Raw genomic sequence first — 27766 nt, 5'->3', positions numbered from 1 at the left:
CCCCTTTTGATGCCTATCGCATAGCTCAGCGGTCACTTGAAGTGCCTGTGTTCTGTTTTGCTCCTGTTGTCAAATCGCAGTATTAATATAACAGGGACAATTATAGCTACCATAAATTAATAACAACAATGTGCACAGTTTGTAAAGCATCAGTGGCATAATCTTTAATAGGGAATGTGAGGGAAGTCCCTGTCCCATAAAGAAATATCTCTGTTGTATTTTCTTACAGACTCCTCTGGCTAGAGAACTAAACAGAGGGCTCAAGACCACAGATACTTTAAAAAGACAGGGCACTGATTTGCAGCATCATCTTGGACCAGTCACTTGTTACCAGTTAATGTCTCACTCGCCTTAGGAAAAATCATAAAAGATGTTCCTGAAACATCTTGGCTGTACTCAGTGAAGGTTCAAAGTCAAGCCAAATCAATGCATCAGCTTCGATGTTATGGTATCAAAGCAGCCAAGCAACTCTAGTAAGAACTTGGCTGAAATGTCAGTGTCCTATGAAATCAGCTACTGTCTCTGGGCAGTATTTCTTGGGCTTAGCCATTCTTATAGCACACTCTGGGCATTCACATCTCTGCCATGATGCTATTGCTTCTCCATTTCTTCAGGTTTGCCTGATTGTACACATCTACCACCTTGTCTGATGTTTAGACTTGAAGCTTATTGGGTAGAGGATCATTTAATTTTTGTGTGTATATAAAGCCTTGCACAGCGGGATCCTGCTCTGTGATCGAGGCTCTCAGGTACTAGATTAATAAGAATTATAAAGAGAATTTCCCACAGGAGCTGAGAAATAGCCTTATCCACAGATTTACATGCAGTATTCTTCGAGGACAGGTGTATCTGCAAACAAGGGACATTTCTGCTAGGTAGCAATTTTCAGGTTTCTGTACCTACTAGTACTAGCTCTTACTGCATAAGAGATCTCTGCGGAATTTTTCCCGAAAAGAACCTATATAATCAGTCAACTGTCACAATTTGTAAGTGTTCTTCTGACAATGCACCAAAATAAAATTAAGAAATTCGTGGCCTGTAAGATTAACTGATGGTTACAATGTAAGCTAGATGCTTAGTAAGTGCTGTCCAGTAATGGCTTCCTGCAATTCAAAGATATGCTTGGATATTTTATATTGGAACTTTGGAGGTGCTTTGATGTTTTTCTTTTCTTTCTTTAACAGTGTTCTGTGTCAGTCTTTGTTTTACATTAAGGGGAACTGAGCTAAATTCAACTTTAGGCTGCCCTGCAGACCAGTTGGTCAGAAAAAATGGCATGAGAGTGAGAAATACATTCCAAAGCAAGAGGAAAGGTGAATATTCCTGGCTTAATTTGAAGCACTGGCCTTTTTCAGACATTCACTGGAGCATTCAAGGAGACCTCTGTAAAACCCCAAATCTGACAAATGGGCCTTTCTTGTAAGTCTCCAACCTCTGTATATCTGATAGGGATGCTCCTTTCTACATCAGTTATTTTACCAAAATCAGTACCTGTGGGTTCTAGTCAAGGACTCAGGAGATGCAATGTTCCTCATCCTACTAACAAACCAATCCTGCAATGAAACTTGTTGTTTTCTCCCTCTCTTTGTCCCTTAGCATGGCATTTTCAACTTGCCAATGTGAAAAGGTGATATATTTGGCTGTAAATGTCACAGATGGACACATCCTGATATTGGCTGAGCCGAGACACGTGGAGCATTCAAGTTCAGCTAATGTGCATGTCCTCACTTTCCCAACGTGCACTCTGTCTGCACGTTAGGACAGCTGGTGAAGCAGTTACAGAAACCTTGCCTGGGATGGTCAATCACAGAAACAAAGGAGAGGCAGAGAGGAGCTCAGGAAATCAGTCACTGGAAAGCTGCATTGGATTTTAACCCTCTAACCAAACAGCTCTTAAAAACCCAAACCTGCTGCTAGACAAGACAAGGGGATTACATACACAGCTCAAATTACTCATGTGTCCAGGGCAACAATGGCTCATCTGATCCTAAGTCTGAGAATCATTTAAATATTAATATGGATATTTCCCCTCAGTTTTTGTGCCGTGGGTTACTTTTCAAAAGATCAGTTGGACGAATCACTGCAAAACCACCAAAACTATCTACCAGATGGCAGCCACTGATTAATTTGTCTTAACTTAAGCCAAAAAGGAAGAAAATGCGATGGGTGGAGCAGTAAAGACAAGCACAATCAACATCCGACCAAACAGGGTTTCCTGTCACCTTGGGAACGACACTGATTGGCACCGTGGTTTCCTGTGTACAAGCTAAAACCAGTAGCAACTGCAGTAACAAGAATAAACGCCAGATAAGAGACCTGAGAATACAATCAAATTATTACAAAATTCAGGACTAAGTCTCACAAGAGAGTAAGGGCAAAACCAAGGGAAGGCACAGGCAGCGTACTAAAGTGAGCACTCCCCAGCATCTGAGAGGGCTATGAAGCTGCACTAGAAGAACTTCTCCAAAGAAGGGTGGGCTAATTTACCTCAATTATCCACTCCCAGAAATGAAGGTCACGTGCTTTGAAGAGCTTTTATTTCTTTGCAAGACAAAAAAAAAAAAAAAAAGGCATGTGGGACAATTCCCAGCAGAAATGGAGCTAAGAATGGAAACATACCATCTACCCACACTAATATAAAGCAATTTGCAAGAGGTGCTAAAGACACAGGGAAACGGACTGTGGGTGTAAGTTTGGGCAATGGCACATAGTTATTTGCATCTGTTTATTTAGCTCGTAACTCCCACAGAGTTTTGCTTCAAAGATCTCTAACCACAACTGAAACATCATCCCAACCATCCAGGAGTCAAATAGTTAAAATATGGTTTTTAAAGGGTCTTTGTTAGGCCAGTGCCTGAGTTCACTTCCCCTGCAGAGAAAGGGGACAATTCACATTCCTGCCCTCTTCCTACACTACAGATAAGCAAAGATGTCTGTAATGGGTTGGACAGCAACAGACTTCTGCTCAGCTCAGATGTCCACTACTAAAAGGCACAATCCATAAGCAGCTGCCCATGGTCAGGACTGCTCCCCTCATATCAGCTGCCACTCCAGCTGTGCACTTCTTCATGTGCAAGCTACAGCTAGAAAAATAAATTAGACAGTGCCAGGAAATAATCCCAGGCACTGGGACTCAGTAATCGATAGGGCTATGTTTCAAGCCTTGCAGCCCTGGCTTGCTTTTAGCCTTTGCCAACAAGAGTGCTCCAAAGCAATTCATGGGCAGAGTCTGGGAACCAGCACATGCACAGAGCATTCCCAATAGGCAGTCTGCATCCAGCCCATGCTCTTTTGGAGGTAAAGGGAGCTTGGCACTGTGGACAAAAAGTAATCTCTGCTAACTGGCCTCCGTGCAATAAGTGTTTCAGAGTGTATTGAATTTATTAGCGCATCTTACAGACCAAGACAGAGTATAGCTGAGAGGTCTGCCAAGTGAAAGAAATACATTTTTAGGTCCTTCAGAAAGTTGTGGGGTTGCTGTTTGTTTGTTTGTTTTAAATGTGTTCTCTTAATCTTCTTAAATGATGCGTACAAACATCAGCATGTAGGACTCTTATTGTACTTTAAGATTCCCATCTTTGCAGTATCTCTTCAGATGGAGATGCCAACCAGTCAGTCTCAATCCAGTGATTAGGCGTGTGGCTGCAGGATTGTGTCCACAGTGCTCTAATGAGTTGGTGGCAGAGATGGACCAGAGCACAAAAATTCCTGCCTCCCACCTCAAACTCAGTTTACTGGTCCCGGGTGCTTTGTAAATTCCTTCTGATAGGATATCACCATAAAATCATTCTCCAGCTAGTACTTGTGTGTTGGCACATAGCTGCACTTTGAACAATTACACAGACATTTTCCTGAAAACAATTCCAAGGATTTAAATTACGAATGCAGAAAGCATATTCAGGTTCACACAATAGGGTAAATTTATCCTCCAACTCTATGCAAAGCTAGTATATTTTAGCTAGGAAATTCAAGGCCCCTTCCTGTAAATATATTAAGTTCCCATACTTGTGTCATAAACTACAAAACCTGGCATGTTTACAGTAGTCCAACTGCAAGGTGCTACCCTTTGAGCATTACTTGAAACGATTACTCACAATGTACGAGTTCGTATAAAGATAACAGATCAGCAACACCATAATTATATTTGCAGCAACTCTGCTCTGTAATTTAAATATCAGAACAGAACTAGAAAGAATTGTTGGAAATTTTTCTCCTCTATTAGAGCAGAGATTTGGTTGAACAGTGACATCCTGAGATGCAGCTGCCATTGTACTAATGAAGCAAAGAGCACATCAGGTTTTTCACTCTGGTTTCAACACATTTTATGAGGTTGAACCAGGGTGTTTACTTGGCATACAGTATTGTTAAGATAACGATTCATTTTAACAGCTACTGCTTTCTCATGTTTGGAAAATAGGTATTACAGTTAGTGTTTGTCATCCACAGCATTTGTCATCCAGATGACAATCGACAGGGCACAGAAATTGTATCAAGTGGCTGGAATAATAATTTGTTTGTTTATGCAGGATAACTAATAAAATAGAATAGTTATCAGCAGTAACATAGAAATTTTCTTCCACATCCAAACTTGAAGCCCAAGCTGTCCATGATTTTCTTCTGTAAAGGTGTCAAGTACAAGTTGTTGCTGAGGAAGGATGCCCAAGCCAGGGAGAACATTTATCGTTCTCATACTTGTGTGACTATGTGCATGAGCACCTATTGTTAATACACCCTTGATTAAAACTTTTGGCATGAGTTCCGCCGACTAGAATGGGATATCTGAAGACATAGAAAAAAAATATTTATAATTTTTTCACCTTTTGTTTTTATCTGATTATTGTTTTGTACTCATATTATAAGGAAATGGATAGGGATGAGCATTTAGCAGCTTGACAACACACATTATTTTAACTTTTATTTCATTATACTTACAGTGAGCTATGCTTACTCTATGTCCACTGAATACTTATTAGAACTGGAGAAAGGCATTCTGCTGTCAAACTACAGGCATCTTCAGGATAGTAAGAGAAATATCACTGGTTATAATCTATTACCTGTGGCATAAGGCTTTTTATACTATTGCGCTGCTTTGTGGGGAAGAGCAACATCATGCGTGGTTCTCACAACCAGAATTCAAACCTATCTTGAATTCTATCTATTCTATCAGGTTCTGTGCTATCTGTTACATTTGTAGGGAGTTACATATGACATTGGTTTAGGTGATTTTCCCACTACTACTCTCTATTGTGATGCCCACTGATTTTCTCTAGAGGTTGTAGACTTGGTTGCACACTGTATGTTGGATAGTGGCTGTGAGTAGCCCTTTCCCCTCCAGTGTTGCTCACACTGGTGCTGCCTGCCTTCCCTTTCACAGGGAAAAAATATTTTTGTTTTCCTCTGTCCCAGAAGTGCTTCCATACTATTGCAGGATTCTTCTATTTCACATTCAAAAATGATTTTATTTCACTGATCTGCCAGGCTTTTGCTCTATTTGCTAAATTATTTTTTTAAAATTATATTCTCCACTCTTTTGTATTTATTTGCAGAGAAAAGAAAAAAAACTGAGCACAAAGCACATGTAAAATGTTACTTGTTCTGAATGAGTCCTGCATGCCCCTAGCATCCTGATATGTGAACGTGAGGAGCTCTCCCATTTAGACAGACTAGTTTTCCAATGAATATGAAATGGACTGAGAAGGCATAGTGCTGTGATTTTCCTCACTGACTATTTACATCTAATTGCCACAGTTTTAGGTCTTTGTGGCTAGGATGAAATACAAATGCTTGAAAAGACTTTCCAAAGCACTGTATTTTTTAATACACACAGTAGAAGAGCTTTCTTCCACATTTTCTTTTCTTCCATGTACTTTTGCATGCTAGATAGTAACTAATTTTGACAGAACAGTATATTATGCACTTTTTATTCGAAATACAGTTGTTCTAGTTGCAACTAATACCAGAACTAAAACTCACAGCAGCAGTGGCTAGAGAAAAAGTAAATCCAGTTGTAAAACAAGTGAATACTGTGCTGGTGTGGTCACTTACTTATATTTATAACCCCTGCTTGTGTTTTAACAATTCGATGCTTGTTCTAAGATTTTTCAATGCTTGACATACCAGAATGAAATTTAAAATACCACATCCCACTTCACCAGATCCCAATTCTGGCTGGGACCATTCATATTGAAATGAATTTTGGGCTAACCAGAAGAATAAAATGAAGCCTTACTCTGCTGAAGGAAAAAGTATGTATTATTCATATAAACCTATAAAAGCCTAAGTGGAAAAATATATGCTGATGCAATATTCATGGATATGAACATGGAAGAGAAAAGGCTCACTTACATCCTAAATTCAGGAACTGGCGCTACGATATTGTGACAGTTCATCACCAAAGACACCCACAGGAGAACACCATCAGCTCTCCCCCTCCTTCGGTCAGCAAAAGCACTGTGTGGGTTGCCGGTGGAGAAGGCTTTTGCTGCAAAGGAGCAGCAGTTGTGAAAACACGACAAGAGAGCAGCTGTGAAGCCTTCTGTACCAGACGATCCAGAGGATGGCAGAAGGCTCTGAAGACAGCCATTCCCTTGCCTGCCCCAGTATCTATCATTACTTGTTACAGAAATGGGTCAGTACCTCTTTGTTCCAACAGCCCTCTCCCCTCCAACACCTGTCGGTCCATCCTCCACTGTTGGCCAACACCCCTCCAGCCCTTCCCCAACCTCACGTTCCACGTGTGCCCACATCCTTGATCAGCATCCACGAAAATAACTCACCTCTTGAGACCACCGGGCCAGTTACCACCCTGACTACATGCCCACCTTCCCTTCTCCAAGAGCTATAGCCAGAGACTAACTGCGGCTGTGCCTGCTGGTGGCAGGGCTGGGTTGTGGCAGTGTTGCCCACGGGCTGCAGGTGTGACCACCTGGCAGCAGGCACACCAGCGCTTGACAAGGTGCCCCTCGCCAGCCTACAGACCCCCCCACGTATCAATCATCTGCGGCATCCTACACACCCAACAGTGCAAACATTGCATAATAGGCTAGGGAAGCTAGATTTTGTGTCTTACAGAAACAGCTGAGTAGGAACCTTTCCAGATATGCAGAGAGAAAAAAAAAAGCTTACATGGACTTGGCTCTAGTGTTCAGAAGCAAAATGCATTTTGAAAAGCTGGACAAACTCACAGAGGCATTTTGATCTATGGACAGCTGTCGGTTAAGTTTGTCTGTCTTTGTACCAGCCAATGCTATTCCTATCAAAAACTGAAAGGTTCAGAGGGCCAGATGGTGATGTTGTGCTTTGTGAAAACTCAGTTCCACCATATTTTTCCATTTAGTTGTGCTCCTCAAAGCAGCACCTAGTGTGCAAAGCAAGGAGAGCGTGAGAGACAGGCATCATCCAGTTTTTCTGCGCTGTCCTTCAGAGATAGTGTCACAAACTCCCCATCTAGATGGCTAGGTATGGTGGTTGGCTCACTCCCTGGTTTGGTCCCCTGGTCCACTGATTTCTCTTTCAAGAAATACAGTTTGGTTTGGACCATAGTAATCATTTCATGACTATGGATCACACTTAAGGAATCAAATCAGGGGAGTTTGGATAATTAGAAAATACTCCTCAGGGATCACTGTCAAGCCATCTGGCCAAAGGCATCTCAATTCTATTTTCTCAAGAAGCCCTCATGCCCACACTAACCTGCCAAGAAACCCTCTGGCAGAAACCAAAAATCAGGGTAGCAAACGTTATTGAATGGGTGCCCCCAAGCTGTGACTACAGGCAGGAGGGGACCTCCAGGCTTGATGTCACTCCACACTGACAGAAAAAGGGCTGCGAGCAGACTGTTCCATGCAGAGCGTGCTGCTTGCCGTGTGCAGACCCATGCTGTAAGGCCCATCTCACCCATCTGTCACGAGGATGGCCCAAGGTTGCTTTGTGAAAGTTTCTGTGGAGCAAAAAGGTGGAGAGGGGTTTTAAACTGTCCACATACCTGGTCATAAGATGATGTCTGATGGAAAATGTGTTGTTGCGTTGTTACTTTTTGCCTCCAGCATTTCTATCTGCCAAAATGTGTGTAAATTTGTTCATGGTATAGGAGAGCGTAAATGAATAAAAAATACATACAATAATAGCTGCTTATTTCAGAGGAAGAAAAGACTACTGGATCCCTAAAGTTCTTTCACTCACATCCCCAGATCTTCATATCACCGAGCCTGAAATAAACTTGAACCACCACTTCTTAGAAGTGGACTTGGGCTGATAAAGTGTAACAGTGTTAAACACAACAAAAAGAACTGCAGAATGGGATGTTATCATAACCGACTTCATTTTTTCACAGTGGCCTATTAGTGTTTTTTTTTACAGTAGCAACTGAAGTGCCCAGCTCCTTCAACTTCTGTTTCCTTAGCAATAAGATGAAGTGCCTTGTTTACTTTCCTTGTTGTTTAGTTACCTCTTTGTATCTCAGCTCTTCATTTTGACATATTTCACTCAGAACTCTGTCCTTCCAAAGGATTAAATTTGGTTTAGGAATATTAAATACTGAGTTCTCATCTGCAGCAGTAGAAATTATAGATCAATAGGGTTTATTTTCATTATCTGAACAATGGAAACATTTCTTCCCCAGTCCTTAAGTACAAACTCCCTCCACAAATTCATCACCACAATCCCTCTTAGATTTTACATTAGGTACTAGGTATTATAGACTAGCTATGCGATCCCCGTGCTTGTGTGCTTATTTTTAGGGATCCCTTGTGGGATAAAAGCAACTATCAAAATGTATTTACTTACTTCCTCCCTTCCTTATTTTTTTAGCTGCAGTTCTATCACTACATATTTTATGACAGCTCTGCCTTTCAGCATCTTTTATTCATGGAAGGATCAGTCCTCCACCCTTAGCTCTGCCTGTATCTCACAAAGCCATTGATAAAATCTGTCACTGAAATCCCATGGCTCAAGCTGAATCAGGGCTACTGCACAGTTCTGAGAGTCCTCATAGAAAAGTCTCCGCTTGGTTGCTTTTTCATTCTTATTTCCCATCATATCTGCGTGGCGTCTGCTCTTTCATTTATCATCTGTGCCAGGGTAGAAGAGTTCAGTTGTGTGGCTGCATGCTATGTCAGTTATTCAGAGCACTGATGCTTTATGAAAGTGGCCTGCAGCCATCAGACAGAAATTGTATAGGTTTCTAACAGAGGAGAGACAGATGTCAACGTGCATTCTGTAGTGGGATGAATAACTACTTTTATAAAAAGAGCACTGGCCCAGTTTTTGAAGGGTAAAATGAGTGGCAAGGTTTGGTGCTCATGTATTTCTGAGGAGCTGCACTCAAGGGGCAGTTTCATTACTAATCACTTCCTTCTCTTTTCTGTGAAGCCAGTAGACACTGAACCATATCCTTACCATCATGGAAAGCTGAAAGTAGAAAAAGTATCTAAAGGTGGTAATGGAAACACTGTATGAGTAAACGCACTTGGGGTAAATATTTCTTTTAAGTTTCCTGTGTGCTGTGGACTCCTGACAACAAGGATGTCCTTTGCTGACAAAACATAACCAGCCTTTGTGCCCTGTGCAGGGTCTCCAGGACTGAAACAGGCAAAAATCAACAGAAAATGGAAAATTATTCTTCAGAGTAATTGTTAAAAAGGGGAAGAAACAAATTAGCAAAAAGAATTCTAGTACTTCAATTAATCTCAGACCGAACATCTGTACCTTTGCTAATATGAAAAGGAAAGGAGAGAATACCCATGAGACTGACGTTCGCACACCAAAATCCCACTTCTCATATGTCTGTATGGCAAAGCCTTCCGTTCATTAACAGAAAAGACACATATGAAATCATGCAGCGTAAGTATAGCAAAGCAGAATAAATCCTGAACACATCAGGCACCATCCTACCTTTCCTGGAGCCCCACAGGTTTCATTCTGAAAGGAGATGGACTGACACACAGGGGAGGTTTGAGCTCAGGAACACACTGGCCTTGAGGGTCCACTACAACATTGACAATCTTTGGAGCCTGTTCAGTCTGGACCATGCTGTTGGTGGTCTTATACTCGGACTGAGACGTCTGCAGAGGAAGGGGTGAGAGGTGGATCTCCTGCTTCTTCTCCTTCTCTTGTCTCAGTGACAACTGGATCTTCTCCTTTAATCTGTAGAGAACCTACAGAAGTAAAGACAATAGCCCAATCTCAATTCCCTGGTAAACAAGGCTGAATAAGATTGCTATACATGGCTTTCATTCCTAGAAGGTAAGCCACAAGTTGTGTTACACAGAATATCCCACAACAGGATAAATATTTCCATTACATAAACCACAGTGTGCACATGTGGGTGGTAGGGATTTTAACAGTTCTCATTGTGATCCAGTAATTATTTGTAATGCCAGCAGTTTTATTATTAAAGAGACAAATAACATCAAATACAGAATAATTACCAAAGATGCTGTGAAGAAGGAAATATTGATAAATAAGTAATTGTAAAAAAATCTGTAAGAATTTTAACACAGGAAAAACAATGGCACAACATAAAATAGATGTGCATGATACATCCAGGTACATGTCTCTAATTACATGTCTCTGTTTTAGAGCTTTTAAGAAAGCTTACTCATATTGCATGGAGCTAGTGGTTGAACAGAGTAACTTTATTAGGCACTTTTGAGATGATAGGCTGCTACTACTCTAAAATACTCCTCAGGATAAGAACATCCCTCAATGGCCTCAGAGAAAATCAACCCATTGTGTCATAAAGCTGAATCAATGCACAATCTATGAAGCTATTTAAGCATCTGTTCAGAAAATTTTCACAATTGCCAAGACATTGACATCTGAATAAACCGCAATACTAGGATTCTCTAACTATTGCTTATGGTTGTCAGATATCTGCAGCAGAAGCTTTTCAGAAGCGGTACTGATCCTCTTCCACAAACTCCACACTGATGTTGCTGTACAGTGGCTTGGTGAGGGCTGGTGCATAGCGTGTACTTGGTAATGTCACTCCAGAGGAACCTGTTTAACACTTCATCTCTCTTGAGGGCAATGCAAAAAACTATTTCCATGCCATATTCAGAATGTGCCCTACAACCTATGAAACTTAGGAGAATTACTATTGTAAGTATTGTGTGTGGAGGTGGGTGAAAGGCACCTGCACTACTTTTTGAAGGTGTATGCAGATATCCTTCTACCTTCTACTTTGCTTTATTTGTTGCCATGAAGTAGTTATATTGAATCCTGGTTTGCAAACCCATAAAGAGAAAGCCTAGGCCAAATCATTTTTCCATTCCAAGTCAGAATCTCTTTGACAGCTGCTGCCCTGCTAGCACCACATAAAGATCTATCACTCCACAGCTTTGCAGTGAAGACTGGATATATCTGATGGGTTTGTTTTTTGAAGGATTAGCATTAGAGGTTTAGCTGAGAACTAACCTAATGTCATTAGCAATACATCCATTAAACAAGGCTTAGCTACGTAAACCATCTGTCCATTCAGAAGAGTTTAGAATTAAAATACATGGATAAGGTTCTTTTTGCCATTATTCTGAAGGAAAAAAACCAGCCCTGCTGCAAAGCAAAGACACAGGTATCAGTAAAGATAAAACAGGGGCTTGAAATTTTTTAACTCTCTTTTCCTCCAGTGATTGTTTTTGTCTCATTTGTTTCTGGTAACCCACAGATAAACAGCTCAACATTCACAGTCATGACAATGCTAATCATATCTTCTTGCCACTGATGTATTTTGACATAGTTTTGTCCCTTGGAGACCCAGGGACAAAATCATAGTTGTGAATTAAAAATACCTAAACAAGTATTATTTAATATCCTTTTAAATACTCTATTATTAGAGCCTAGGAAGAAAGATAGCATGCTACCAGCAGAAGTTGAAAAAAAAGCTAAAGAACTACATTTGATCGAAGAGCTAACACACTTTCCTCAGAAACTGTGTTCTTAATGAAGTCCAGATGAAAGTCAAACAAATAGAAATGGCCAAGAGGACAGTGACCAACCCAATCACCAAGCTCAGAGACAAACTCACTTATGGATAGAAACATATATGAAGCCCCTAAATTACAACACCTGACATTTCTCTGATACCCCTGAAGATTCATTGTGAAGATAACCAAGAGACATGGAGCAACTGAACAACACAATGTACTATTTTCCAGGAAACACAAAGTGAGACACCTGCAATTTTTCCATCTTAATATTAAGCCTAGGGTTCAAAGGCACAGTCCAAAAGGAAAACAACTCTTCTTTCTGCCTCCTCTTTGACTCGTCTTATATGGAAGAAAGACAGGGTGCTGACAGCATGACATTTACTCTTTATTTCTCTGCTCAGATTTCTGCAAAGGAAAGCTGACAGGTTATGCCCTAGCTTGGCCAGTATCTCTCACTTACCCATTCAAAATACCAGTGGAAACTTCTTTTATTCATCTTCAGAGTCTGACAGGAAAACCCAATGAGAATGTCTCCAGAATGAAGATCTTGGCAACGGTTATGTGGAGCAGTGATACCAAAACTCACCTGCCCAGAGATATTCAGGGCACTCCAATCTTTATAGTAAAAATCTCCCAGAAACCATGAAAATTAAGAGAGTTCACTATAGTGAAAAGTGTTCTAACAAGTACTTATCAACATGTGTGTCAGGCTATATATTTATTTCTGCCCGAGCAGAGCTATAGTGTATGTGTATATATAAGAAGAAAATGGGCTAACAAAAATTCCCTCAAACCCTGGGGAAGGAATGAAAGACCAAAAATTATGACAGATGTTAGTTTTGTTGTTTGATTCATTACTGGGAGGCGTTTGGATACCATGATTTGAATGTACTATAAAAACTTCTATAGAAGCAGAATAGAAGAATTCAGACAATCAAGGACTAGTTTATAGACAAACCCCCTATTTTCAAGTTGTCTTAAACATTCCTGCAGTATGATAAAAACAAATGCTGTTAATTTTGATTTAAAAGTTTAAGCTGGTAAAAGCTGGAGTTGATAAACAGATATTAATCAGTTGTATATATTCCATAATCAAAGAGCTCTTAAAAGACCTGCACCACTTTACGAATATTGAAATTTGTAAATTTAAGAACAAGAGATAGGTCATGTGAAAATTTTATGCTGGAATGAATTTTTTCCTTATTCAATAGTCTTCTTGTTAAAGAAATTCCAAAATACAATTAAGAAGCTGAAAACATATTTATAATTTAAGGAACTCTCTCCTCAAAACAACAAATAACTCTTCATGACTCACAAAACTGTGGAGAAGGTAATAAAAATTTAGATCCTTGCAATATGCTGACAAGGCAAAGGTCATGGAATCATAGATTCATAGAGCAGTTTGGGTTGGAAGGGACCTTTAAAGATCACCAAGTCCAACCCCTCTGCCATAAGCAGGGACATCTTGCACAGGTCAGATTGCTCAAAGTTCATGTCTTTTGTTATTTTAAAGGAAAAAAAAATTCCTATTTTTAAATTTTTTTTTAAGAAAGCCCCCTTAGCACAACTACGTACAAATATTTCATAATCTAAAGGTGATATTTCCTGACTGCTTAACAGATATGTATATATTTTACAAAAATATTACACGCAAACGTCATGGTTTATTAAAACAGGGAAAATTAGTAACAAATATGATAGCACGCAGTAAATTTCTTGATGGCTTAGTTATTTCCAATGTAAAATAAAAGTTACAGAGAACTGTTTTACATATAGGAGTGCAAAATCTGTTTATTCTTACTTAGCACTTTCCTTGGCAAAGTTAAATGATGTACAATGTTCCAAATGGAAGTGAGCCAACGGTCAGCCCACGAAGAAGAAAGCAATGATCTTTGTGTTGGCTTCCACATATGATGAATTGCTCCTGCAATGCAAGAGGTTCCCATACCATGACAACAAGGTCTAGCTTAGTAAATACATAAAACTACCTCAGAGGTACAATTTACAAGTCTGAATTTAGTTCATGTGCTGCTGTATTACACTGTTTAGCAATAGTCTTCACTGTAGATTGTTACATATAGAGGCCAAATATCTGTTGCATTCCAGCCAAGCATTAAGAAACCTAAACGCTGTTAATGCACAGTAAGCTCTCAACTCAGGGAAGCATCATGATTTGTGAAACCCAGTTAAGAGACAAAGATCCGTGTTTTATAATTTCTGTAGAAATGAGACAGAACAAAGTGTTATCACTGACAATTCTGTTGCCTTACACTGAATACTGTTGTTACCATAATTGTCACTTGAAGTACTTCCTACTCCACGCTTCAAAGGTCACTTCCAAGTCACCTACAGATGCAGGGTAAGCTTTCTGCTTTTGGACCCTCTAAATTACAAATAACTACCTGTGGACAACGAGGAGCCTACCCTGTAACTTTAAAAAAGAGGCTGCATTTTGGTAGTCTCATATGGTTGCTACAGCCAAAGCTACTTTGGATGAGCCCTAATGCCTTATGTTATAGCCAAATGGTATGATAGATCACAATGGCTAAATTTGAATTACTGCATTCCTACTTATCATAAATCTGCCACTCTGACACATGTAAAGTAGGATGAAAAACAATGTATGCTGGTTGTTAGCCTTATAGATTGCACATAATCCATGCATCAGCAGGTCGCGGAAAAATCTAGGCAGTCTAAACAGCAGCACACACAAAGATACAGGTTGGACTGGGAGAGGACAGAAAAAGGAATGCCTGCAGAAAAGACCACAGCATCAAAGTAAATCCATCTGAAATTTCAAGGAGTCTGCTAGCATTTACCTCTGCCTTAATTCCAGATCAGCTACACCCAAACTATTCCTGACAGATGCTTGCCTAAAACCTTAATGGGTGAAAACTCCCGAGTTTCTCCAAGCAATGCACTCCAGGGTCTAGTGACACATGTGATAATAAAGTTCCTTCTAATAAGTCAGTCAAATCACCATTTCAAAAAATTTGTGTCTTTTCCAGTGGCCAGGGGAGAAAGTATTATCTTCTTCCTTACCACAGCCTTAGAAATCTTTCCATGTTTGAGAACTATCATGTTTCTTCTTGATCTTCTTCTCTCTGTCATAATTAAACCCAATTATTTCATGTCTTCTGTATCTCTGATCACTCTTCTATCTCCTCACTTATCTGCTTCTCCAAAGTAAAAAGTTTAAGGAAAAGTTAGTACTCCTAGAGTGAACCTTCTATTTTTGAGTGAGATGGCATGGAGACAAAAAGATGAATAAGAAGTAGAAATTATATAAAGCAACAATTTTTGTGAGAAAATAGGTGCTTTTCAAATCTTAGGGAGACTTTAAAAGCTTAAATAAGATTTTGTTATAAATATGAGCTCTTATTAATATCTTCATCATATCTGGCCACTGAACTCACACAATGTGAATGGCAAAACTCTTAAAAAACATGATCACTCCTTCATGTACTTACTAGTTATTTCAGTTCAAAATTTTTATATTCAGTACATGAATACCAACACACACTCTAACAACTGTGCAATACTGTGTCAATAGGATGTTTTTACTATCCAACAAAACTGAAATACAGGCAGCTAACATGACTTCAGGGATCTAGGGACCTTAGTAACAAGGTTGAGAAGTCATCGCTCATGTCATTACACAGTTACTCTGCAGATTTAAGAGTCCGTTATTTATTTCTTCAGCTTCCTTCCAGGTACAGTCTTCAATTGGGCTCAAAACATAGCAAGAAAAGTTGTTCTTCAAAATGGCTTCACTGCATTATGACAGCAACCAACTCCTACCTTGTAGCTGAGTTTAATAGTTTTGAGAAAACACCTCTCATGTAAATAATATATAACACTATTGTTCAGACTGAGAAAAGCATGAATTAAAGAATGGCAATAAAAAGGTAGAAAGGAAACTTACCATTAAACAGGTTACTAGAATGACAAAGATGCTGAGAAATATGACGACCGCATAAAATCCTTCTTTGCTCCAGATTTTGTCTGCTTCATGCTGGCCTTGCAAAACATTTTTCTTTTTTAAGCAATAAAAGAGAGAGAGGAAGAGGAAAAAAAAGTTATACAGTAACAAGCACAGATTAGCTCTCGTCAGCCATTAATGACACTCCACAGCTTTGTCACAGTTCACATTCCACAGTATATGGCACTCATGCACCCCGCCTGGGCTCTGTGCCTGCGTGCACAACACCCAGGGGTCCTAACGTTGCATGAGACAGTCTAAGACCTCCATAGCTGCTAAGATAATCCTCCAACAGAAGTCCTGGGCTGGTTGAAGGTAGGTAAACAAGACTCGTGGTCTTTCTTGGAAAGTACCTGGCTTGCCAGGTAAAAGGGCAGTGCTCCCGCATGGGCTGCGGGAACCGCTCGCCCTGCCTCCTTCTCCCTGCTGCTTATCTCCAGCCCCACGCGCCCGCCTGGGCACTGCTTATTCTTGACACAGGAGCAAAGAGCAGGTGACTGGCTGGTTTGCCTTCGTGAGCAGGGAGGTCCTGACACTGTCACCTTTAGAGTACCCACACACCTACATGTGCCTATGTAAAAAAATTCTGATTATGCTGAAAGTAATCTCATTATCTTTGGGTTCCTGCTGATAGCACCTTTCTAAAACATCTGTGCACACTAAAATTTCCAGAGCTACTGGGGAACTCCTGGGGATTATGAAATAATAATAATTGTAAAAGCATTTATTTTTGGCTTTCCTGCGGTGTGGGGACTTGTCTGGCGTATTCCATTACCACAACTTCACTATATTTCCAAATACAGTTTTGGTAGTAGAAATAAGATATGTGCACCCTTAATCTAACTGCAATATATGATTTAGAATAAGTTATACCATCTTGCATTTTTATGATTGCTCTCCCAATCTTCAGCAACTTGCTTTTCTTAATTGGGTACTTTCAGTACAGTTTTCAGACTGAGTAAAAATTACTTTCTTTAATTCTGGTTTCCACTGTACATGTTCAAGGTCCGGATGTTTCCCTTTTGCTGAAATTCCCTAATGGCTTTAACTAAACTTCTTGTTTAACTAGTGAGTTGTCTTCCCAGCTCAAGGTTGCAGATGGTTTTCTGGGGACATTTTGTAAAAGGACTGGAAGTTTTCCACAAAGGAAAGAGTTCCTCTGCTTAAAGATGAGTGGCTGCGCACTGGGCCTGTGTAACTGCAATGACCCCTTGCACTTTGAGCAGGTACCTCACACTCCAAGCTCTGCTTAAACACAGATTAATCTGCTCTTTTGAACAGTTAATATATCAAGCAAACTCCTTGTGTCCACCAGCCTCCCAGACCCAGAAAGTCCTGATGAAGTTGAATTCCTGTGGAAAGGTTTGATGAGAAGGAGGAGATCACGGCCTGGGGAAGAGATGACAAAAACCCGCTGCATGCTGCACCCAAACATAGATTTCACGGTCCTCCTTTCAGCTGAGGTTTGTGCTCTGCTTGCTTTTTAAAGGGCCACAACAATGCAGATTGAACTCAATGTAGATGCAAGAAACTTCACAGATTATGTTGCCATAATATGAAAACATATAGAGAATTATTTGGTAGCTTTGTTAATTTACAGAGACTTGCTTGCTAAAAAAATGAATGTGCATAACCAGAATTGGCTGAGAACTGAAAGTATCACAGAATGTTAGGGGTGGGAAGGGACCTCCAGAGATCGAGTCCAACCCCCCTGTCAGAGCAGGACCATCTAGTCTAGGGCAGGTCACACAGGAACGCATCCAGACGGGTCTTAAAAGTCTCCAAGGAAAGAGACTCCACAACTTCCCTGGGGAGCCTGTTCCAGTGCTCTGGAACCCTTACAGTAAAGAAGTTCTTTCTCATAATAAATATAATAAGAGTATAATAAAGAAGAGGAGTTTTCTCGGGAAGTCATAGCCCAAGGCAACAGAATGGAAATCCTCTATCCTATTCTGATAAACTATATAAACAGACCTTGCAAAATCAGTGCATTTGTGTGTGTGTGTAATCAGGCAGTGTTTCACAATCTGAGTTTAAAAGTATTGCAGGTATTGACAGTTTAACAAGGCTTATAAGTGTCAGTCTGGTGTTTATTGAACAACTTAAACAGGGCTTTCAAAGATAAGCTAGAAATCTTGCCAAATATTTCTGCAGAAATTGTTCCTAGACATACCCAAACAGCGTTGCCACGTGAACAGGGCACAGCTCTCCACGCAGTCTGCTACTTCAGCGCTCATCAAGGCTGCTCTGCTGTGCTCATGGCACAGGACTCAGGTCCCAGTCCTGGCTCAGAGCCCAAATCTGCAGCTGCTTCACGCTCAGCACTGCTCCTGTTGAGCTCCACAGGAATCCCACCACGACAGCAGCAGCTGCACCTCTGGGCCATTAGCTACAAATGAAGTGTTTGACCCTGGGCGAGTTACCTGATGGCTTTCCAATGTTTTAGATCTCTCAGGAGGAAATCTAGATAAAAAGCAGGAGCTGAAGAGAATTGGCCACGCTTATCTTTTGTAAGTGAGTAAATAGGGCTTTTTTGTACCTCTTCAATGAAAGGACAAATACACTAAAAAGTAAATGAACGACTAATAGGGGTTTTTTTTGACTCAATAGGAGAGACTTAAATTAACTATAATTCATTAGTTTCACAAAAGTCTTAGAATATTTTATAACAGACTTCATATACATAACTAAGAGAATTAATTTCTATGATGTCTAATGGTATGTACGCTCAGGATATATTTTTCCCTGATTTGTCTTTCTGAAAATAAAGTTCAAAGAATATTAACAAATGCTGTAAAAAGGGTAAAAAGAAATGTATGCTACAGCTTAAACATATCTGATGCACCATTTTGAAATGCTTTAGTAGTGCCTTCACCTAACCAAGGAAGTCGCTCCCCTGGATCTAACTGCAGGACAGCAGAACTAGTGCTTAATCTACTCCCTAATGACAGAAGAGGCTGTGACATACAGTAACTGAGTCGTCTCACACCCATGATAGGGAATTGCTTTCTGAAATGTCAGTGCTGCTCATTCAGAACTTTGTTCCTCGGTCTGGGAGCACTGATAAGAGGGATGGCAACTGCCATGCTCACTCGTTGGTGCCCAGGAAATAAGCTCACAGGATAGCCAAATGCTAGGGAAAAAGCACATCATCCCCCAGTGTTTGACTCCATTCTCTAAGGAATGTCCACAAGCAGGCGAGTCATTCAGGCAGAATTAGCTGGGTTAGTTTAAACAGCTTAAATTCAGCATAATTCAAGGTGGGGAAGAAGTAATGTATTCTTAACAATCCCATGCTATCAGTAACCTTACTGAAGAGTGCCAGAACATGTATCTGCTTTACTCTAAACTGGAACAAAAGTGCTTACAAAAATACTTTTTTTTTTTTTTTAAAGACACTAAAAATCCACTTTGGCCTTTCTGGTCTTATTATGGAAAGCTAGTGAATTATTTCTACAAACACGTAAGATGAGCAGCCACCTTTTGATTATAATTGGAGAGACATTGACCTGAAGTAGTCACTGTAAAATCTGTGAAGCTGCCAGGAAAGGTAAGTTGTCACTGGAAGATAGGTGAATTTGCAAATTGGGTCAGTTAACCTCAATTAGTTCCTTGGGCTGAAACACTAATGAAAGCATAGCAAAATGTAGTTCTGAGCTCAGAGGAAAGCTTACAGGGATCTGGGGACTGAACTTAAGATCAAAAAGGGTTCATTGAAGTTCACACTGAGTAGCTTTATTTTTTCTGCTATTTTAACTATGTCAGTTAAGGCAGGTTAGGAACGACAGCCAAGAAATCACTTCCACCCCAAGTGAAAACAAGCAGGCATGTGGGTGACCTCTCAGACACCCAGGACACTGGATAATAACCACTTAGCATCTCCCGTGACAAAGCCTCCCCAAAGACCCTCCCTCACACGCCTGTGCAGTAAGGTGCTGTGATTTCACACCACAGCTGGCAGGCCTGTGGGCTCCTGTCCCTGCTGCTGGTGTAGCACTAATCTCCCTTGCCTGATCCCAGAGCATGTCCCTGTGCTCTGCTTTGTTCCTGTGTGCCTCTGTCAGTCTCAGCTACTGTAATTTCTAAGCTATTGGTTTTGCTCACTTGTCCTTACAATGACTTAGGGTTTCTGTATGCTTTACACACATGATTGCTCCCTTTGATTTCTTCTTTGAGAAGTTAATATCACACACTTCAAAGGCAACCAACAGAAGCCTTGTGCAAGGAGGCTGTAATGGTTCATTTTGGGATTGTGTAATTTTGGCATGAACTCTGGAAATTTCTCCTTTAAAGCAACATCTTCCATTTGGCAGTTAGCTTATCTCTCAAAAGACAGTAACCCTTATTTTACCTACTGTAACTTCAGTTATTTTTGTCATTCAAAGCCACTTCAAGTTCTCTTCTACTCTACTAAGCTCTGAAATCCGGTAGTATTTTTCTGTTTTTTCTCTGAGCACAATTTAAACATATTTAGAAGTCAGCCTTCCCACACTACAGTAACTGTCTGAGTCATTGAATTTAGCCCAAACAACAAGAACCAATTTGGTAGTTTGTTCTGGGGAAATCTGCTCCTGGCCCTGATAAACACCATGGAGCGGAACACAATCGTAAATCCCACATCAGACACAAAGTTTAGACCATAATAAAACCAGCAAATACAACTGCACCAGGCCATTGGGGGAGAAAGGACATGTGAAAGGTATTGCCATTGCCATGTATCCCTTAAATAGCAACAACTCCATTAAATTAAATTTTCACATTCCCAGAGGTACACAACCTATCCTACAACAGGAAATAAAGGACTCTAGTGGTTCCTACAGCAAAGGCATATGGGGACTCTGCTCTCTAGGCTACTGCAGAGTAAGAAACTAGGATATGAATTTTGAGACAGGCAATTTAACTGGAAAAAGATCAATCGGTGATTAATGCATCAGCAGATGTGAACTGGCAAATTATTACTGGAATGAATGGAAATGTAGTTCCTGCCACCTACACTCACTGAGACTTTTGCTGTTTATTGTAACGCATGGGTTGAGACTTCAGTTTTCCCTTTGGGTTTTCCTACATAAACTTGGTTTTCTTAGGACACAGTAATCTTCCCCACCATTAACCCTCTACAGCTGGGAGTCTAGTTTAAGGAAAGCATTGTTAGAAAGAGTCAGTCAAGCAATCTCAGGAGAGGTATCTCAGAGATGGGATGAACTGCCTGATGACCCCATCTCTTTCTGTTTACTGTAGAGAGTAGACTTTCAAGCCTTAGGCAATTCACACTGAAAAAAGCAGATAAAAAAGGAGACAAATTCCACCCTTAACATCTCTGTGTCAGCCACCCACCTAGAAAGATGTGGATAATGCTTCCTTTCTGCACAGTTACACCGATAGTGCACATCTAGTACTGGTTGTGAAGTATTCAGACTTTTTGGTGGAAGAGCGCACAATTTATTAGTTCATGATTTAATTAGGATTGATAGCTCAGGAGTACACACACACAATGGGTAAAACAATGTGTCCAAGCTATATAAAACTTTGTGTAACTATATCTTCCTTCAAAGGTTGCCCTGTTTTGATTTTCTTTGCTGCTACCTTATTTGGCACAATTGGTTCTTAGAGCAAGTTGAGAGAAGAGTAAATAACTAGTTAGTAGCTGAGCAAGTAGAGATCATATGTTCGTGTCTTTTAACTGCTGTTTCTGTGAATTCTTACACATGCAAACAATTTGAGATCCAAAAGGAGTATCTATTAGTGTAAAGCTGCAAGATTGTTTCCTGATCAGGGCCTTAGCTAGCAGCTGATATATTAAAATAATCTCCTGTTTCTCCAACAGTATTGGAAAGCGTTAGAGTCTGCACAAAATTCATTCTAATAATGCTTTCCTGAATTATTTGTCTACATTTGTTTTTCCAGGGAGAAAATTCAAATATCAGCACTCCAGACTACTGAAATGTATCTAACTCAAGATGAGATCTTTAGTTCAGCGCCGTGTTTTTTTCCCAGCATCTCTTCATAGCTTGATGACATTTCTCCATGCATCTATTATTCATATATGTTCTTGTCCCTTGTCTACCTGAAGTCTTGTTTGTAACTGAATTACTTGGAACAGATAATTGCATCTATCACAACCATCAAATTCATATGCTTCTCTAACAAAGGAAATTCTGACCCAAAGGAAGCTTAGCTCATATTGCTGATGGGTGATATGAAGACCTGATTTGACATTTGGACAGCACTGCTTGGCTTTGTTTTGTAATAGAACAGCTAAAACCTGAGAATCTGCTCATTTTCATAGTGGCAAGAGGCTGTTGTAGATCATGTAAAATTGCATTAAGCTGGCCTTGGTTTTATATTTAATTTTTTGTACCAAAACCATATTTTGGATTCTTAAACAGAGTTAGAATATTTAAAATGAGCAAAAGCATTTCTACTCAGTAGATATACAAATGAACATAACAGCCAGTACTAACTCAGCAATTGCTCAAAGGTACGTTTGGATGTAACAAAACCCAGGAACTCTTTACCCATAGTGGGAAACACAGTTCATCAGAACCTCTCCTTTTTACCCACTTTTTTGGACGTCCTTCAAAATGGGAGCTTCCATGGAAAAAGTTGATTCTTGATAACATGTCTGAATTTATTCTGACATCACACTGAGTTCTGAGGGTTTTTATATGTAGGTAAGAGCTTTTAAGACACTAAATAAAATGCAATGTGATGTGACCATGGCTACGAGCTGTGATTTCCTTTCCTAAAGGCCTTCACTTCTTTTCATTTGCTGTGCATAGCCCAAGTGGTCAGCCCAGAATTAGATGTTCATCTCACTGCTAATGTCTGGGATGCCATGGAGATGGCGGCAGTGCAGTCTCTGCTTTGAAATGGATGATTTATTTTATTTTTTTTTAAAGGGTGTAGTAAGTAAGGCCTGATTCCTTTAAGGCCATTGATGCATACTTAGGTCTGAACTCTGATTTCAGTCATAGCCCAGCTGTATCAAAAGGACCTGGATTTTAATGCTTAAATATCCTAATGAAGCGCTGTTAAAGTAATTAAACAGGGCTACCTGTATAATTGCCTTATAGCATTAATGCCATCTTAACTTATACGTTTCCTGCCTCATGCTTGCGAACCTCAGCCTGAAAACTAGCATGAATGTAATTACTGCTTAATCCCTAAGGAACTACAGTTAGAAAATTGATAACCAACCTCAGGGGAGACTTCTGTTATTCCAAACTGGGATAAACTCTGATGCAAAATGTTGATATTAAGGGAACGCAGCACTTCTTCAGATGGGAGCGCCTCAGAAATTCCTGGCTTTCTGTTCAGTGGGGACACAAACAGTTCCACACAGTTCTTCTTCCCCTAGGAAAACAAACAACAAAAAAAGCAGAATCATAGGAAGGGTCTGAGATGCCCAGAGAGATGATGGAGGCACCATCCCTGGAGACATTCAAGGCATCCCTCAGAGCCTTGATGAGGCTCTGAGCAGCCTGACCTAGCTGGAGATGTCCCTGCTTATTGCAGGCAGGTCGGACTAGATGACCTTTGGAGGTCCCTTCCAACCCAATATATTCCATGACTCTACGATTGGATAGTGTGTGCTGTCTATAGATTTTAACTATAATTCCAAAACCAAAGGCATGTCATATAAAGGCTGCCATCAGATCTGTGAGGAGAGTATAGCTATTCCCTGACTTCTTAAGTCCCAGCTGACCCTGCAAGAAAATGCAAATACCACACAGGGACATGTGCTTTGTCTCATTCACTATTGGCATGGTACCCTCTTCTTGAGACTAGTACCTTTAAACAAGACAGGTCAATATAATATGGTGAGGGGAGGTGCCATGGGACGGGGTCAAGGTTCCAGCAGGGACTTTAGCAGATAATTCATCTGTTCTGAGATGAAATGCAGCCCTGGTTTAGAAGATGGTTCTTAAACAGGAATGCTTAGTATAATGCTGTGGTATTTTGGCACTGCTTTCTAATCCCATGTCAACACATTGCAGACACAGACCACAACAAAGTATAAAGTCCTTTAGTTGACTGCAGTGGAACTCCTTAAAATGGCACAACAAAATGAAAGGACCAGAACATTTACATTTAATTGGTAGATGGAGAATTCCTACTCTTTGCTCTATTAATTCCTGTCCTGGTGTATTTGATGCAGTCCTGGTAGCTCAAGGAGTGCTCTATTAGAGACATCAGTGACGCTCACTCTGTCATAAGGGAACAAAAGGAGAGATTGCAAGAGGGTTCCTCTGGTTGTGATAGACTAGAACAGCACCTGAGACCAATGCTCTAGACAGTGCCTATGTCCAAATAGGGTATGGGAACGTGGGTCCCCAGGGTTATGGACAACTTAGCTGAGACTGTGACACAGAGTCCAGATCTGGGGGGTTCCACACACACAAGGTAAGCATGGAACTACCACCTGCATGACTGCTTGTGCAGGCAAGAACCTCACCAGTCTGGTTATTTGCTGTTCATCATTATGGAATGGGAGAGATCAGTTCAAACCAGAATAACCCTGATATCCCCCTGTCTCCTTCCCCTCACCTTGAATATGCATCATCATCATTACTGAAGTGAAGAAAAAGACACCTTTTACTATTCTTAAAATATCTAGTTTAGCATTCACAAGTAGAACTGCACAGAAAAGGATGCTTTCAAATATATTTATACTTAATCTGCCCTCTGTGTTATCACACGTGCCACTGGTCCACCTGCTTGATGGTAAGGGCATTGGCTACCAGTGGGACTGGGCATTTTTCAGTGGGACTATTCAGATCAGCAGGGTTGTACACAGACCTACAGGTCTGGAGCATCAGTTCAAGGCAGAGACTTCTGTCAAGTTGTAGAAGCTGATTTGAGGCTGCCATCCTACTCTGATGTGGGTAGGTGGCTGGTTCTGGGTATAGGTGGAAGGTGCAAGGCAAGGCTTGGTGGGGACACAGCATTCCCAGTGTTTCGTGCCTCTTCTGTTTAGTAGTTCCTCCACCTATTAAAAGACCTTTATGGGTGGAGGATATACAGAAAAGGTTAGGGAGACACTGGAAATGCCCAGTTAGTATTTTCCAGCATGCTGTGCATTGTCTGTAAGAGACTAGCAGGCCCTTTGCTCCCCCTGTGCCCAACCACATCCTGGCTGCTAGGCTCCTGATCACTCCTGAGAGCTGCTCACTGGGCAGGGAGTCAGCTTACCTCACTCCAGTATCTAAACTACCTCCAGAGAGAGGAAAGAGCCTGGCATCTCTAGGGAATGACTTAATCCACCCTAAAATAATCAGGATCTCAATGCCTCTTCTCCTCCAGTTGCCCTCCTCTATACTGCTTTACAGGGAGCCTAGATGAGTAGCTTAGACAAGGCTGAAGTGAGGTGAGATGAATTTTGCCACACCCTGCTTGTTTCCCAGCACTCTGCACGACAGGAACTGTCCCATGTTAGAAAGAGGCGAAGTGGGAATCATGGTATATATTTTTCTCCCTTGTGAATTTTGACCGTGTGATTTTTAGAGCAAATAAATAGGGCAAAAGTTTGCTTGCTTTCTTATATCACTAAGATATTAGCTCACAGCAGACTTCTACGGATGTCAAGAAGAATAACCAATTGATAGTATTTACTGTATTCTGAGCTGTATATGCAGGTGCAAAATGACATTACCTCTTTCCTTACATCAAAAATGAGATGAGAAAGGGAAAAGCTATAGAGTCAGTACAAAAATAAACAGCATACTTCCTCTGCTTAGTTACCTAATTTCCACAGAGCATAGTAAGAAAGCTACTAAGTGACTTAGTGTGTTAAAATACACATCCCAAGTTTTGCAGCATTTCTCATTTGATTGTGCTTTTTTCTTTCTGGTTAATGCAGCGAGCAATGGAGACTTAGCATCACTTGTCACGAATGAGTGACATCTCTGGAGAACATGAAAAGGGCTGCATTGCATTCCTATTGATCTTTTCTGCTCTACTTCTTGTGTGATCCTTTCTTACAGAGACATTATTTGAAGGAGTTTTCTCATCCTTTCTGATGTATACAATCCTATCAAGCTATCAAGGCAGGAAATACTTTCATGCTGAACCTGTCAGTTTTCTTCCCTCATATTCAACCTGCATATAGAATAAAATAAAATAACTCTTTTTCCCTCTGCAGTGAGTTGAAAGCTAGCAATACACACATGATCTTTTGGGTTTTTTTTTGTTTCACGGTAAAATTGTCATAAAAAGACAAGTGTAAAGAATGTATGCTTTAACCACACACAGAAAATCATACAATGACAATTGTTTTTAAAAAGTCTTTTTTGCTAGAAGCAAATTTGTCCTCTTTTGCAAATATGATGCTGTAGTCTACAAGATTATGTCTGAGAATAGATATAGCTGAATAGCAAAATATGAATATTAATATTGTGAGAAAGCATTTCATTTACTAATGGAAAGTCTGGGGCTAAATCCTCAAAATGTTTTTGAAGGGTGGAATCACATTTTTTCAGCTGTATTAAACCTTTGAGAAACAAAATATGAAAGTGTTTCTTAATTAATGAGATGTAGAAGAGCATTGCAATGAAAGCTAAGGAATAAGCAATCTGCTTATGAACAGGACACAAAAGAGATTTATCTGACTTAATTTTTCTCTAAAATGTAACTGAGAATGGTTTTCTTTCAAAAGAAAATATAAATAATTTTGTAAAGTAGATCTATTTGTAATGTAGATCTATTTTTCTATAGCACAGTCTAAAAAAAAAATTGGAAAAGTATTTTTCTGTCCTATTTCATTGCACTTTTCTATAGTGACAGGAAAATAAATTTAAGCGAATTCAAAATAACCAGGTACATTTGATTATACACAGCCCTTTGGTACTTACAATGAGTCTGTTGATATGAACTTGCTGAGGTAACAGTCCCAGTGCTGCTGCCACACCTTGGCGAAATATCCGAAGCAATGTGATATTCAGCTTGTTTACATCCATTTGCAGTGTCTGGAAAAGAAAACCAGTTCATTTGAACTCCTGGCTCACACATTCAATTCTCAAGATGACTGATCTCTGGGACTCTTCACTAATTGTTTTTCTTCCCAGAACGATAATTTGAGCAATCTACTTGCATTGCAGTAAAGAATAAATCCAAAGGAAAATTTAATCATCTTAAATGCTGCTTGTTAGTGAAGTACCACCTTTCCTCAACTACATTCAGAATAGGTTCCAGAGGGTTTTGGCTAAATTCCTTGGACAAGTCACAGTGTCCAAGATAACACAATTACTACATTAAAAATGAAAGTCAAGCATTAAATATCAATTCACCTTTAAAGAATCAGATGTTGGATTTACACAATGAATATTTGCTTTGAATGTTACCTTAGCATTTCTCCCTGTAGGTGAAAAATGAGTCAGACATAGTGAAATTATACAATTTAAATTTTGATTAGCGGTTTCTGAGATCAAAAAAGAAACATTCTGGATGTGTTCCACATACTTGAATTTCCTAAAACTTCCTCATGTGAGTCAGAAAATGCTCTAATTCTCATCAGAGACCAACTATATCACAGAAGCATTTTTTTTTCTCTGTGTTAGGATCACAGTGAAACTTACAGATTTCCTCAAGTTCAAATCCTTCCTGTGAAGGCAGTGGAATTTCACCCAGGAAATAATTTACATTCAAGTCTCCAGTTTCCAAGAAGACCCAGATATGAGGTCTTCATGCGATGCCTAGTGGCAAATACTTTCATGTGGTACTTTGAAGTCCCTCTCTTCCCTTCCATATCCCCTTTGCAGACAATATGTAGTGGAGAAGAGAGGGAGAAGGAGTATGTTAGACAGTCCCAGAAGGATTCCAATATTTCTGGCAACTTCTGACTTCAGAAGTTAGAAAATTCTGA

At 40.1% G+C, this 27766-nt stretch overlaps 1 protein-coding gene across 1 annotated transcript in view; it reads right to left on the bottom strand.

Moving 5' to 3' along the window:
* LOC103779754 (receptor-type tyrosine-protein phosphatase R-like) overlaps positions 1-27766 on the bottom strand; it is a gene marked incomplete at both ends in the record, with an annotated part of 97303 nt that overhangs the window by 11963 nt on the left and 57574 nt on the right. Inside the window, 4 exons of the mRNA XM_008947399.1 lie at positions 9892-10154; positions 15850-15960; positions 23104-23259; positions 26757-26870. Coding sequence (XP_008945647.1) covers positions 9892-10154; positions 15850-15960; positions 23104-23259; positions 26757-26870 — 644 coding nt within the window. The remainder of the gene's footprint in view (positions 1-9891; positions 10155-15849; positions 15961-23103; positions 23260-26756; positions 26871-27766) is intronic.

The sequence above is a fragment of the Merops nubicus genome, unplaced genomic scaffold (genome assembly GCF_000691845.1).
Source record: "Merops nubicus isolate BGI_N331 unplaced genomic scaffold, ASM69184v1 scaffold14249, whole genome shotgun sequence".
Classification (NCBI taxonomy): domain Eukaryota; kingdom Metazoa; phylum Chordata; class Aves; order Coraciiformes; family Meropidae; genus Merops; species Merops nubicus.
This window is presented reverse-complemented; position numbering and strand designations above follow the sequence as displayed.